Here is a 16,013-nt window from a genome sequence, read left to right as displayed (position 1 = left end):
CAAAGTCAGGCTGATTAGGGAAAGGGTGAGTGAAGTTGGTGGTGCTAGGAAAGTGGCACAAGGGCTTCCTGGTGGGAAGCTGGATGACAGCACACTAAGCTTGGGTCTGTGAGGGGGAAAGGTAATAGGGAACCCAGAAGTGAATGGGGGAACTGGAGCCACAGGAAGAGAGCAACAAAGAGGAATCAGGAAACAAAGTAGGTAGGAAAGGATGAACAACTGAAAGGGACAGGAAGCAGGCGCCAGGTAACATGGACCTTGGAAGGATTGAAGAATGTGACAGGGACAAGAGGCTGCTTCCTCTTCTGCCCTCTCTTCACCCCCACTGAGCCCAGGGACCCAGCAGGGCCAGCTCTCCCTTGTCATATCAGCTCCTGGAACAGCAGCTCCATGTCCCACATCCTTTGTGGCAGCAGGCAATATGATGTAGGTGCTGTCAGGTGAGAGAATGCCAACTTATCTAGCTCTTCCTCCCGCACGCTGAGGAAGTCCACCAATTACAGATGTGTCTGAATTTTTAAAAAACCACTTCCAAAGTGTACCAAATTGCAGAATGTCTTCGTTCTCTAAATTCTGCCAGCCAGGAAAATATGCAGAGAAGTACTAAGGCAACAGAACTTTGGGACAGGAAATCAAGGTTAGAGGAAATCCCTACCCCCACAACAGCATCAACATCAGCTGGAGCTGGTTAGAAATGTAACTATCAAGGCTTCGTCCAGACTACTAAATTAGAATGTACATTTTAACAAGATCCCCAAGTGATAGAAATGCATGTTAAAGTTTGAAAGGCACCACCTTAGGTCTGCATTTCCGTCACTGAAATTAGAAATGTCATATTCATTGACTTGAAAGAATAAAGTATTGCTGCATCTGCTAAAAAGAGACTGAAAGAGATTGAGAGAGAGAGCGAGAATATATTTGAGCCAGGGAAGTAATAGGAAGCTTACACAATCAGAGAACCTAAAGCACAGACATTTTAGATGATTTAGATGACCTAGAATCCAGTAGTCATTCCATTCTGCAGTGGGAGAATATTTTTCTACCTTTTTCTATTCAGAAACTTAAATATCACACATATTATTTTTCCATTTAATTTTGAAAGTTTTATTGTAAAATGTACCATAACTTCAGAACGGTGTGTATATCTATAGCTGTATCCATATATATAACTTTATAATAAGGCGAATTTTTGAGAAACAACCATGTTAAAAACCATGGCCATAACTTAATTTTTTTTTAAAGATTTTATTTATTTAACAGAGAGAGAGACAGCCAGCGAGAGAGGGAACACAAGCAGGGGGAGTGGGAGAGGAAGAAGCATGCTCCCAGCAGAGGAGCCTGATGTGGGGCTCGATCCCAGACCGCTGGGATCACGCCCTGAGCCGAAGGCAGACGCTTAACGACTGAGCCACCCAGACGCCCCAGATGGCCATACTTAAAAGGCTTTTGTTGCACACACATTATTTGATGATGATTATGATGCAGCTAAAAGATGAGTAAGTACTTTTCAGAGCATCCTAGAATTCACAATAATTAAGACAGGACTAGTTACTAAATAGGTGACAGCATCTTTTCGCTCCATCCCGAAGGGCTTCTATGACTTTATCATTTCGGAGGGTGAAGATGAAAGGGTTGAGGAAAGGAGTAACCACCGAAACCATCAAGGAAACCACCCTATTGTAATCTGAAGCCTGTGTTTGCTTGGGTTTCACATAGAGGAACAAGCAACTGCCATAGCCAATAATGACACAAGTAAAGTGGGACGCACAAGTAGAGAAGGCTTTCCTCCGCCCAGAGGCTGAGGGGATCTTGAGGATGGTGGAGATGATGTACGTATAGGAGATGATTGTAGGGATCAAAGAACCAAAGAGAACAAAAACAGCCATTAAGAATAGGATAAACTCTATGAAAACGGTATTATTGCAGGATAGTTTAAGCAATTGCCCTCGGTCACAGAAGAAATTGTTCACCACGTTTGATTTGCAGAAGGTAAGCTGAAATGTGGCATACACTGGCCAGATCTGAAAAAGGAACCCAAACATCCATGACACAACAACCACCCAGAGGCAGGTGCGGTTGTTCATAATGATGCTGTACCTCAAGGGGTTACAGACAGCCACATAACGGTCCACAGCCATCGCGCCCAGCAATGCAAACTCTGTGGTCCCCAGAGACAGGTACAGGAAGAGCTGGGTGACACACGCAGCCAGAGATATTGTCTGCATCCCAGGGAGCAGCAACCCCCAAAGCATCACAGGCACGATAATAGTTGTAACCAAGATCTCCAAGGCAGAGAGATGACCAAGGAAGAAATACATGGGGGACCGCAGACGTTTATCAACACACACAATCACAATGATGACTGTGTTTCCCATTAATGTCACTGAGTAGAAGAAGAAGAAGGTAGCAAAGAGGAGACGGTGTAGTTCTTTGGAGCCAGGGAAGCCAAGGAGATAAAATTCAGTGGCACTAGAGTGATTTGCCAACATTTAGTTCTGAGTCTTGTTTCTTATGAAACCTAAAGAGCAAAGAAGAGAAAACAGGCTTCTGATATCAAAAAGATTAAGGACAACTCCAATTTGAGGAAATATATCCGACACCTAGACTCTACAACATAATGCTACTATTTTCTATACAAAGTTGGTGTCAAATGTTGTATCTAGGACATAAATAAATTTGAAGGTAAATGTAAATGCCCAAGAAGATGAGCAATAGCCACCAACACCACACCCTAGCATGAAAACACACCCACCCCATCTCTACTCTTGCCTCTCAATTCACCGGCCATCCTCCGTCCAACTCTGCTCTGACCTGCCACCCCCTCTACTTTCCTGACCACATTTATACCATGAACACTTCCATCTCTGAATGCCCTAAAGTGTTTTCTCTGCCTCCTTTATCCATTCCTGCAAAATCCTGCTAATTTCAACAGTTACAAGAATAGCAAATCCCAATCTCAGCCAATCTCATTATTTCTTTTTATCCTCTAAACATAGAGGATGCTACATTATATTTATGTCAAGCTCTGCCTCAATTATATTATAAACTTTGCAGTGTAGTTAGCAAGTGGGACCTATCTAGGACACTGTCATAAGATAAGAGTTATTTTGAGACAAAATAGTGAGTCTTTCCCTGACTTCTAGAGAGCTGGCTGTCTGGAGGGGATTATCCACTTCTTCCTCCTCATTCTCATGATGAAAGCCTTCCTCCATTTCTCATTTCAGTGAATGTATATCCTCTAAGAAGGAAGACCCCTTCCAGAGCCCAGAAAGTGATCTCTAAATCCGAAATTTTTGTATCTCTGGTCAGTAATAGTCAACAGGGTGGGGGTGGCGAAAGGGGTACAGAAAGAACTCCTACCTGTACTGCAGTCTCCACCCTGGGACCAGAAGACAAGAAAACACCTGTGATGGGGCACCTGGGTGGCACAGTCGTTAAGCATCTGCCTTCGGCTCAGGGCGTTATCCCGGCATTCTGGGATCGAGCCCCACATCAGGCTCCTCCGCTAGGAGCCTGCTTCTTCCTCTCCCACTCCCCCTGCTGTGTTCCCTCTCTCACTGACTCTCTCTCTCTGTCAAATAAACAAATAAATAATCTTTAAAAAACAAAAAAGAAAGAAGGAAAACACCTGTGATATAGAGGCAAAATCCTCCATATTCTCTGGGTCTCAAATCTTTACTTCCAGCATGCAGACAAGACCTCCAAATGGGCAGCCTATCCCTCTAACCGAACTGCCATGGGGTCAGTCCCACTGAGCAACTTGGAAAATTCCACAAAGAGCACATCTGCTTATCTATGACCTTTTATTTTCCCCAGAGCCAAAGTGTAATGAAAAATTTAGATGGGTATTAAGGAGGGCACGTATTGCACGGTGCACTGGGTGTTACACGCAAGTAATGAATCATGGAACTTTACATCAAAAACTAGGGGTATACTGTATGGTGACTAACATAATATAATAAAAAAATTATTTAAAAAATTTAGAAGACACTGATAGAGATCATACTGAGTTCCTCAGAAGGACTGGGCTCTTTCCCTCACCACATGCAGGTCTTTGCTCAAAGATATCCTCTCTACAGACCCTTTCCCCCCTCATCCTCTCCAAAATAATACATGCACAATTTCACTCTCTAACCTCTTTAGGCTGTATTTTTCTTTCTATATGGCTCTCATCAATACCTCAAATTACAGTAAGCATTTGTTTATTAATTTATCTTCAAAATCCCACATCAGAATGAAGTACCTTGAAGCAACCTCTTTACGCTTCTTGTATTAGCACCTGTGACAAGAACAGTCTGACAAAGTATATATTCTATAAATATTTTAAATGAATATATCAATTAATAGATCAAAGAAGAAATCAATGAAGAAATGAAGAGCATCCAACCTGACTACCTTTCCCTCCATTTACTCTTCCCCAAAGCACTGCCCAGTCAACCTGCAGTCTCTCTTCCAGGAGATCCCCAACAAGATGGCAAGCAGATGTAAGGAAGACAGGATGAAAAATGAGAGAGCAGGGATTCAGGTGGTGGCAGAGTGTGCCCATTGCCAGCACAGGCACCATCAACCTGCCCTTTGCTATGGAGGGATGATCTGATGGAGAGCCATCTACTCTGTAGCTCCCTTGGTTCACTCTTCAGGCTCTAGGTGTCCTTGTTCTATATGGCAGCCAAGCCTAGACCCTCTCATGATAATGCTCTTCTACTCTCTCCTTCACTAAATGGGATACCTGAATGACACTCACCTCCAGAGATGGGGACTGGACAGGAAAGTTCTATTGCTCTTCAGGCATCAACCCAAGCTACCCATGGCTAGTAAAGAGCCATGCTTAGGAGGCAGGGGAAGCTCCTGCTGTCTCCACTTATGGCAAAGAACACCATCCACACACAGGAGCTTGGGAAAATGTCCAGAAGTAGTGTTGAGAGGAATCCACTTATCTCCCCCTCCCTCATTCCCTCTGCCTCCTTCTTTCTCTACCTTGTCTATCCCCAAGGATAGTTATACACTGAGGAATAATTTGCACACTTTCAGAGACACACTAGGGATGTAGTCAAGGAAAAGCTAAAGAAACTTTCAGTCTTCCCTCCTGAGGGTAATCAAATTTTAGATCCTGGAAAAGTTCTGTGCGTTGGGCAAACTTAAAAACTCCCAGTCAGAATTTCTCAATGTCCAGGCTGCCTTCCTTCCAGACCCTTACTCATCACAACAACCAAGCTGTGAGGAGTGAGTCCCCTGATCTGCTCTGTGCTTCTCCCTGACTCCATTTATCCCTACGGAGCCTAAGCTACCCCCAAGCTGATGAGTCTACTAATGCCTACAAAAGATACACATCAAAACCTAGAGGTCACTAAATCTTCTTCTTCATCCCCAAGGTTTCATGAAGCACATCTTTCCCAGAGGATCTCTGCACATTCTCTACACATACCCTCTGTCCACAGTTACGAGAGCCTGGTAAGAGAGAGAGGACCTGCCACCTACTCCAAATTCACATTCTGTTAATGCCACAGCCCATTCCAGGCCTTCCGATGTGCATCCAACTGTGGCTATTCAGCTATACATTTCCCTTCTCAACCTTAAGATGCTCTCAGGTCACCTTCCCGTGTTGCTTGAATTGAAGGGTGAAAGTGAAGAAACAATATTCAGAATCAACAACAACAACAAAATACTACATAAATGTGAGGATGGCTGGGATGCTGAGTAAAACAGCAAAAGCACATTTAAAATATTTAGTTTTGGGGCGCCTGGGTAGCGCAGTCGTTAAGCTTCTGCCTTCGGCTCAGGGCGTGATCCCGGCATTCCGGGATCGAGCCCCACATTGGGTTCCTATGCTGGGAGCCTGCTTCTTCCTCTCCCACTCCCCTGCTGTGTTCCCTCTCTCGCTGGCTGTCTCTCTGTCAAATGAATAAATAGAATCTTTTAAAAAAAATAAAAAAATAAAATATTTAGTTTTATGATTTAAGAAACAAATGTCATTTTTCATAAAAGTAGCACAGGTCGAAAGGAAGGATATAAGGTGAAGTGCAAATAGCCCTCTCCCCATTTGTTTGACTCTCCTGATCCATCTCCTAGAGCTAAATACGATTATAAATTATTATTATAAATTTCTAGCGCATTCATTCAGTACTTTTCTGTGTGCTTACAAGAATATCTGTATATATTCTTGGGGCGCCTGGGTGGCTCAGTCGTTAAGCATCTGCCTTCGGCTCAGGGCGTGATCCCGGCGTTATGGGATTGAGCCCCACATTGGGCTCCTCTGCTGGGAGCCTGCTTCTTTCTCTCCCACTCCCCCTGCCAGTGTTCCCTCTCTCGCTGGCTGTCTCTCTCTCTGTCAAATAAATAAATAAAATCTTAAAAAAAAATCTGTATATGTTCTTTTTAAGTAAATGATATTTTAATAAATATATTGTCCTGCTACCTTCTTCTTATTATATATATATGTGTGTGTGTGTATGCATGTTTGTGTGCCTATTAAACTTTTCCACATTAACAATGATCTGTCAATCACATTTAAAGTTATGGCTTAATAAATATTCACTTATGAAAATACTGATCATTATTTAACGAATATGCTGATGAACATTTCATTTTCTCCAATTTTTCATGTCTATATTGCTGCTGCAATAAATATTCTCACATCTGAAAAGTTGTACAACTTTTTAGTATTAAATTCTTAGCTATTATCAAATCACTCTCAAAAAGTTGCATTAATTTATATTCTCTTGTTTTTGAGTTTTTATTTAATTACCACTTAGTTAACATAGAGTGTAATATTGCTTTCAGGTGTCATTATAGTGACTCAACATTTCCATATGTCACCCACTGATCATCACAACAAGCACTCTCCTTAATCCCCATCACCTACTTCACCCATCCCCCAACAGACCTCCCCTCTGGTAACCATCAATTTATTTTCTATAGTTAAGACTCTGTTTCTTGGTTTGCCTCTCTTTCTCTCTCTTTTTTCCCCTCTCGTTATCTATAGAAAGTTTTTAGTCATTATTATTTCTAATAGTTTGTCTGTTCTTCCTCATGACCCCATGACACGTAAGATATACTTTTTACAATTGTTCTAAAACCCTTAGATACTCTGTTTTATCTTTTTCATTCATTTTTCACTCTACATTTCAGTTCTGGAAGTTTCTCATGACATATCTTTAACCTCAATAATTCTTTCCTCAACTATGTACACTCTTGCTGAGTTCATTAAAGCCATTCTTAATTTTTCTTTACATTGTTTTTTTTCTACCACTTCATTTTTATTCTCTTATAGTTTCCATTGCTCTGCAGATGTTACCCATTGGCTCTTGCATTTTGTCCACTCTTCTACTAGAGTCCTTAGCATTTTAAACATAGTTATTTTATTTTTTTAATTATTTGTATTTATTTATTTATTTATTTATTTATTTATTTATTTATTTTTCTTAAGTTCAATTAGCCAACATATACTACATCATTAGTTTTTGATGTAGTGTTCAAACATACAATTATTTTAAAATACCAGTCTGATCATTTCAACATTTCTACCATATCTGAGTCTGGTTCTCATGTTTGCCCTGTCTCTTCACACTTTGTTTTCTTTTGTTTGTTTGTTTGTTTGTTTTAGTATGCCTTTTAATGTTTCAATGTAAGCTGGACATTACATAATGGAAAAAGACAAGTGAGGAAAACAGGTCTTCTATATGAGGTTTTATGTTTATTTGCCTATGAGTTGGGTTGTATTTACTGTTTACTGTAGCTGTGGGTGTCACAGGTGAATTAAATCTCTTGTTCTTATTTTCGTCTCACGTGTTGTCTTTGTGTTTCCCTAGAATCTCCATCTTTTTTTTAAGTTTTTATTAAATTCCAGCTAGTTAACATACAGTGTAATATTAGTTTCAGTTCTACAATTCAGTGATTCAATACTTATACACAACATCCCATGCCCATCACAACAAGTGCACCCCTTAATCCCCAATACCTGTTTAACTCATCCTCCCATCCACCTCCCATCTGATAGCCATCAGTTCATTCTCTATAATTAAGCATCTGTTTCTTGGTTTATCTCTCTCTTTTTGTCCAATATGATTGTTTGTTTTGTTAGAATCTCCTTCTTAAACAAGGTCTTAGACTCACAGTTCTTTCTGTTGTAATCCTCTGTTATTATATACGAGCCCCACTAATGTGGTGGTAAGGAGTAGAGGGAGTGAAGCATTCAGCATTCTACAATCCTATAGATTATGTCTCAGTCTTTTAGTGAGCCTGTGCCCCTGGCTTGTGACTTTCCGCATCCCTGTACCTTTGGTGAGAGAGGAAGGGCAGAGAGGCTGGAGTTGGGGGTTTCCCTTCCCCTAGATCTGCATGCTCCATTGCAATTACAATCCTCACTTCCCCAAAAGTCACTATGTTTTCGCAATAATCACTTCACTGCATTTCTTAATGGTTTTACCACCTAAATTTACATCACTACACACTATACCTTAGCCTTGCCCATTCTTTAAAATTTCATGTATCCTTTTAGTTCTTTTAATCTGTAGATGCCTTCAGCACCCTTCTTTTCCTTATAATCTATCTGTTGAATTCACAAGTTGTTTTGTCAGTAGCTTCCCACAGTCGGTATTTTGGTGATTTCATCCTCACATTAAGGTTAAATGTATCTTTCTGTTCTCCACATATTTTCCTGTAAACTGGCAGCTGAATTCAGAGGCTTGATCAGACTAAGCTCTACCAGTTTTCATAAAATGAAGGATTGTTAAGGGCCCCTGAGTGGCTCAGAGAGGGAACTGTCCAACTCTTGATTCTGGCTCATCTCATGATCTCAGGGTTATGAGATCAAGTCTCTCCAGGAACTCTGCACTAGGCGTGGAGCCTCCTTAAAATTTCCTCACTCCCTCTCCCTTTGCCCCTCTCCCACTGTCTTGGGAAAAGAAAAGAAAGAAAGAAAAAAATTGAAGGATTGTTATATTTTTTCACCAAAAGACACATAAGGTCTAGTTTTCTCTTACACATGATATTAGAAACAGTTGATGTCAACTAATGAATCATCGAGCCTTACATCGAAAACCGGGGATGTACTGTATGGTGACTAACATAATATAATAAAAAATCATTATAAAAAAAAAAAGAAACAGTTGATGTATAAACCTAGTATTTCATTGAGGGTAGTGAAATGGTGATATTGTAATTCTAACATTTTTCCAATAATTATCTAGAATACTTTGATATTTTCATTTACTATACATTTACCCCAAATAATTACTTGAATCTTTTCATTTATCAGATCTCAAAATAATGAATAAGGTTCCTTAATCACTTTTGAAGGCTAATAACTTATAAGTACCATTTGGGACTCATAAATCTAACTATATTCAATGGGTTTTAAATTACTGTAATTATTATATTTTCAAACTACATCTTGTCCTATATTGGCTAAAAAAAGTCTCTTCAGTTTGGCTTCCAAATCCTTTTAACATGTCCCTAGTAATCTTTGACATCTGGTGTGACAAAATATTCCAGGCTCATCCAGTTGATTTCCTTCTTCAGACCTGGAATCAGACAATTCTTCAGAAGCATTTGTTTCATATGGTTTAATGGTCACTTAGGATCATGATCTGGGCCCAAAGGGCATGCTCATTGTTATTGGGTTGGTCAATGAACTAGCGCACTAAAAAGACACATAGAAAATACACATACATATATGTGTGTATATATATCTTTATATGTGTATATATACACACACGCAGAGCGGGGGGGGGAGTAGAGAGGAGAGATTCATACTGATAAATATAACTCAAATTCAGAAATAAAGAGATTTCAATAACCACACACACCAATCTGACTACACCCCAGCAGTGAGCTGGGGGCAAACACCTACCCTGACTGCAGGCCACACACACCAACAAAACCTTCTCAAGGAACAAAACAGGGAAAGTCCCTTGTAGTTTGGTGTTACCACTATTTGGGCAAATGCATGATCTCACTCAACTCAAGCTCAAGACAGCCCCAGACTGGCCCAGTAACAACACAAGGACCAAAAACTGCCCACAACACACAAAGGGAGCCATTGCAGATGAACAGACTGTAGGAAAAACAGCTCAGCCACAACAGTAAGGTGTACATAACACACATAGATGACATCCCTGAAGTGCCAGGTTCTGATGAAGACACATTGCCATACAGGGCTGTATAGGACCTCTTCTTCATAAGGCCACTACTTCAAGAACAGGAGATATAGAATAAATAAATAAATCTTAAAACAAACAACAAAAAAGAACAGGAGACATAGTGGACCCTCCTAATACAAGGAAAGGCAGAACAGTCAGACAAAGGAAACAGGAATGTGTCCCAGATGAAAGGACAGGAGAAAATCACAGCAAGAGACCTAAATGAAACAGAGATAAGTAATATGTATGATAGAGAATTTGAAGCAAAGGTCATAAAGATCCTCACTGGACTTGTGTAAAGAGTAGAGGACCTCAGTGAGACTCTTAACAAAGAGATGGAAAACATAAAAATATCTGATCAGAGATGAAAACTCTGAAAGAATACATGGATGCAATAAAAAGTAGACCGGGGATGCACAAAGACAGATCAGTGACCAGGAAGACAAAGTAATGGAAAACAGTCAAACTGAACAGGAGAAAAAAATAATAAAAATAAAATAAAAATAAAATTAGATTGAGGGAACTCAGCAACACCATGAAGTATAATAACATTTGCATTATAGGGATCACAAAAGAAGAAGAAAGAGAAGAACAGTAGAAATTTTATTAAAAGAAATACTAGCTAAAAACTTCCTGAATCTGGGGAAGGAAACAGAAACCCAGATTGAGTGGGCACAGAGAGCCCCCAACATAATCAACCCAAAGAGGTCCACACCCATACACATGGTATTTAAAATGGCAAAAAGTAGTGATAAAGAGAGAGTTTTAAAAGTAGCAAGTGAAAACAGTTACATACAAGGGAAACCTCATAAGACTATCTACTGATTTTTCAGCAGAAATGTTACAGGACAGAAAGGAGTGGCATGATATATTCAAAATGCTGAAAGAAAAAAACCTGCAACCAAGAATACTCGATCCAGCAAGGCTATCATTCAGAATAATAGGAGAGATAAAGTATTTCCCAGAAAAACAAAAGTTAAAGGAATTCATGACCACTAAACCAGACCTACAAGAAGTGTGAAAGGGGACTCTGATTAGAAAGGAAAGACCATAAGCAGGAGTTATAAGGTAGGAAGCAAAAAAACAGTAAAATTAAGTATATCTATAAAAAGCAGTCAAGGGATTCACAAAATAAAAGGATGAAAAGTATGATGCCATATACCTAAAATGGAGGGCAGTGGGGATAGGAGTAAAGAATGGGTTCAAACATAAGCAACCACAACTTACCACAGACTGCTATATGCATAACAGGTTACATATAAACCTAACGGTAACCACAAGTCAATGACCAGTAATAGATATGCAAAAAATAAAGAGAAAAGAATCCAAACATATCATTAAGGAAAGCCAGTAAACCATAAGAGAAGATGGCAAGAGAAGAAAGAAATCAAGAAAACTGTCAATGCAAAACAAGTAACAAAATGACAGCAAGTACATACCTATCAATAATTACTTAGAATGTAAATGGACTAAATGCTCCAAACAAAAGACATAGGGTGACAGAATGGACAAAAAAGCAAGACCCAGTCTTTCATCTGTAGTGTCATTTGCAAATATCTTCTCTCATTCCGTGGGCTGCCTCTTAGTTTTTTTGACTGTTTCCTTGGATGTGCAGAAGCTTTTAATCTTGATGTAGTCCCACAAGTTCATTTTTTCTTATGTTTCTCTTGCCTTTGGAGATGTGTCATGAAAAAGGTTGCTTTGGCCGATGTCGTAGAGGTTGCTGCCTATGTTCTCCTGTAGGATTTTGATGGAGTCTTATCTCACATCAAGGTCTTTCATCCATTTGGAGTTTATCTTTGTGTATGGTGTGAGAGAGTGGTCAAGTTTCATTCTTTTGCATGTAGCTGTCCAATTTTCCCAGCACCATTTATTGAAGAGACTGTCTTTTTTCCACCGGATGTTTTTTCCTGCTTTGTCAGAGATTAGTTGCCCAAAGAGCTGAGGGTCCATTTCTGGGTTCTCTATTCTGTTCCATTGGTCTATTTGTCTGTTTTTGTGCTAGTACCATGCTGTCTTTGTGATCACAGCTTTGTAGTACAGCTTGAAATCCGGCAACGTGATGCCCCCAGCTTTGTTTTTCGTTTTCAATAGTTCCTTGGTGATTCAGGGCCTTTTCTGGTTCCACACAAATTTAAGGGCTGTTTGTTCCAATTCTTCGAAAAATGTCATCGGTATTTTGATTGGGATGGCATTGAAAGTATAGATTGCTCTGGGTAGCATGGACATTTTAACTATGTTAATTCTTCTGATCCATGAGCATGGAATATTTTTCCATCTTTCTGTGTCTTCTTCAATGTCTTTCAAGAGTGATTTGTAGTTTCTAGAATATAGATCCTTCACGTCTCTGGTTAAGTTAATTCTGAGATAACATATGATTTTTAGTGCTACTGTAAATGGAATGGATTCCCTAATTTCTCTTTCTTCAGTCTCATTGTTTGTGTATAGAAATGCAACTGATTTCGGAGCATTGATTTTGTATCCCACCACATTACTGAATTGCTCTATAACTTCTAGAAGTTTGGGGGTTTATTCTTTTGGATTTTCCATATAGAGTATCATGTCATCTGCGCAGAGAGATAGTTTGAATTCTTCTTTGCCAAGATCTACAAAGAACTTCTCAAACTCAATACACAAGAAATAAATAAACAAATCAAAAAATGGGCAGAAGATATGAACAGACACTTTTCCAATAAAGACATACAAATGGCTAACAGACACATGAAAAAATGTTCAAAATCATTAGCCATCAGGGAAATTCAAATCAAAACCACACTGAGATACAACCTTACGCCAGTTAGAATGGCAAAAATTGACAAGGCAGGAAACAACAAATGTTGGAGAGGATGTGGAGAAAGGGGATCCCTCCTACATTGTTGGTGGGAATGCAAGTTGGTACAGCCACTCTGGAAAACAGTGTGGAGGTCCCTTAAAAGGTTAAAAATTGAGCTACCCTATGACCCAGCCATTGCACTACTGGGTGTTTACCCCAAAGATACAGACGTAGTGAAGAGAAGGGCCATATGCACCCCAATGTTCATAGCAGCAATGTCCACAATAGCTAAATCGTGGAAGGAGCTGAGATGCCCTTCAACAGATGACTGGATTAAGAAGTTGTGGTCCATATATACAATGGAATATTACTCAGCTATCAGAAAGAACGAGTTCTCAACATTTGCTACAACATGGACGGCACTGGAGGAGATAATGCTAAGTGAAATAAGTCAAGCAGAGAAAGACAACTATCATATGATTTCTCTCATCTATGGAACATAAGAACTAGGATGATCAGTAGGGGGAGAAAGGGATAAAGAAAGGGGGGGTAATCAGAAGGGGGAATGAAGCATGAGAGACTATGGACTATGAGAAACAAACTGAGGACTTTAGAGGGGAGGTGGGTGGGGGAATGGGATAGACCGGTGATGGGTAGTAAGGAGGGCACGTATTGCATGGTGCACTGGGTGTTATACACAACTAATGAATCATCGAGCCTTACATCGGAAACCGGGGATGTACTGTATGGTGACTAACATAATAAAAAAAATCATTAAAAAAAAAAAAGAGTTAAAAATTGAGCTACCCTATGATCCAGCCATTGCACTACTGGGTATTTACCCCAAAGATACAGACGCAGTGAAGAGAAGGGCCATATGCACCCCAATGTTCATAGCAGCATTGTCCACAATAGCTAAATTGTGGAAGAAGCCAAGATGCCCTACAACAGATGACTGGATTAAGAAGTTGTAGTCCATATATACAATGGAATATTACTCCGACATCAAAAAGAACGATTTCTCAACATTTGCTGCAACATGGATGGGACTGGAGAGGATAATGCTAAGCGAAATAAGTCAAGCAGAGAAAAACAATTATCATATGGTTTCACTCATTTACGAAACATAAGAAGTAGGAAGATTGGTAGGAGAAGAAAGGGAAGAAGAAAGGGGGAGGTAAACAGAAGGGGGAAGGAAGCATGAGAGACTATGGACTCTGGGAAACAAACTGAGGGCTTCAGAGGGGAGGGGTGGGGGAATGGGATAGGCTGGTGATGGGTAGTAAGGAGGGCACGTATTGCATGGTGCACTGGGTGTTATACGCAAGTAATGAATCATGGAACTGCACATCAAAAACTAGGGATGTACTGTATGGTGACTAACATAATATAATAAAAAATATTATTATTAAAAAAAAAAGCAGGACTCATCTTTATGCTGCCTACAAGAAACTCATTTCAGACCTAAAGACACATGCAGATAGAAAATGAAGAGATAGAAAAGCTCTGCTCATGCAAAATGAAGTGAAAAGAAAGCCAGGGTAGTGATAATTATATTAGACACAACAGGCTTTACTTTTTTTTAAGGAAGTATCTTTTTTTTAATTTAAATTCAATTAGCCAAGGTATACTATAGCATTAGTTTTTGATATAATGTTCAATGATTCACTAGTTCAGTAAAACACCCAGTGCTTATCATATCACAATAGATTTTAAAATGAAGATTGTAACAATAAACAAAGGACACTTTATAATCATTAAGGTAACAATCCAACAAGAAGATATAACAATTGTAAGCATTTGTGCACCCAACATAGGAACACCCAAATACATTAAGCACCTATTAACAAAAATACAGGAAGTATTTGATAATAATACAATAATAGTAGGGGACTTTAGCATCTCACTTACATCAATGGATAGAACATTCAAACAGAAAATCAATAAGGAAACAGTATGGCTTTGAATGACACATTAGACCAGATAAATCTAACAGATATATTCAGAACATTCCATCTTAAAATAGCAAAATACACATTCTTTTAAAGTGTTCATTGACCAATTTCATAACCACGAAACCAGCCCTACAGAAGATATTAAGGGGTGTTCTACAAAGGTAAAAAGGCCCCAAGAGTGATACAGAACAGAAAGTCACAATCTATAGAAACAAAGACTTTACTGGCAACATGGCATCATTAAAATCATCTCTCTCAATAATCACTCTCAATGTGAATGGCCTAAATGCTCCCATAATGCCACAGGGTTGCAGATTGGATAAAAAAACATGACCCATCCATTTGCTGTCTACAAGAGACTCATTTTGAACCTAAAGATACATTCAGACTGAAATTAAAGGGATGGAATACCATCTTTCATGCCAATGGACCTCAGAAGAAAGCTGGGGTAGCAATTCTCATATCAGACAGATTGGATTTTAAACTAAAGACTATAGTTAGAGACACAGAAGGGCACTATATTATTCTTAAAGGATGTATCCAACAAGTGGATATGACAATTATAAATATATATGCCCCCAACAGGGGAGCAGCAAGATACACAAGCCAACTCTTAACCACAATAAAGAGACATATAGATAAAAATACGTTAATAGTAGGGGACCTCAACACTCTACTATCAGCAATAGACAGAACACCCATGCAAAAAATCGACAAAGAAACAAGGGCTTTGAATGCCATACGCGACGAGTTGGACCTCATAGATATATATAGAACACTACAGCCCAGAACCAAAGAATACTCATTCTATTCTAATGCCCATGGAACATTCTAAAGAATAGACCATGTTCTGGGACACAAAACAGGTCTCAACCGATCCCAAAAGACTGAAATTATTCCCTGCATATTCTCAGACCACAACACTTTGAAATTGGAACTCAACCACAAGGAAAAATTTGGAAGAAACTCAAACACTTGGAGACTAAGAACCATTCTGCTCAGGAATGATTTGATAAACCAGGAAATCAAAAATCAATTTAAACAATTTATGGAGACCAACGAGAATGAAAACACAATGGTCCAAAACCTATGGGATACTGCAAAGGCAGTCCTAAGGGGGAAATACATAGCCATCCAAGCCTCACT

At 39.4% G+C, this 16,013-nt stretch overlaps 2 protein-coding genes across 2 annotated transcripts in view; both read right to left on the bottom strand.

Moving 5' to 3' along the window:
* The window catches only part of MGAM (maltase-glucoamylase), a 257,231-nt gene that overhangs the window by 235,822 nt on the left and 5,396 nt on the right, over positions 1–16,013 (bottom strand). The window lies entirely within an intron of this gene.
* Positions 1,545–2,565, bottom strand: LOC113265267 (olfactory receptor 9A4). The gene has a single exon (XM_026512463.4). It carries the CDS (start codon positions 2,487–2,489, stop codon positions 1,545–1,547), a length of 945 nt encoding a protein of 314 aa, XP_026368248.1. The 5' UTR covers positions 2,490–2,565.

The sequence above is a fragment of the Ursus arctos genome, unplaced genomic scaffold (genome assembly GCF_023065955.2).
Source record: "Ursus arctos isolate Adak ecotype North America unplaced genomic scaffold, UrsArc2.0 scaffold_3, whole genome shotgun sequence".
Classification (NCBI taxonomy): Eukaryota; Metazoa; Chordata; class Mammalia; order Carnivora; family Ursidae; genus Ursus; species Ursus arctos.
Note: the sequence above shows the minus strand (reverse complement) of the source record. Positions and strands in the feature narration are given on the sequence as shown.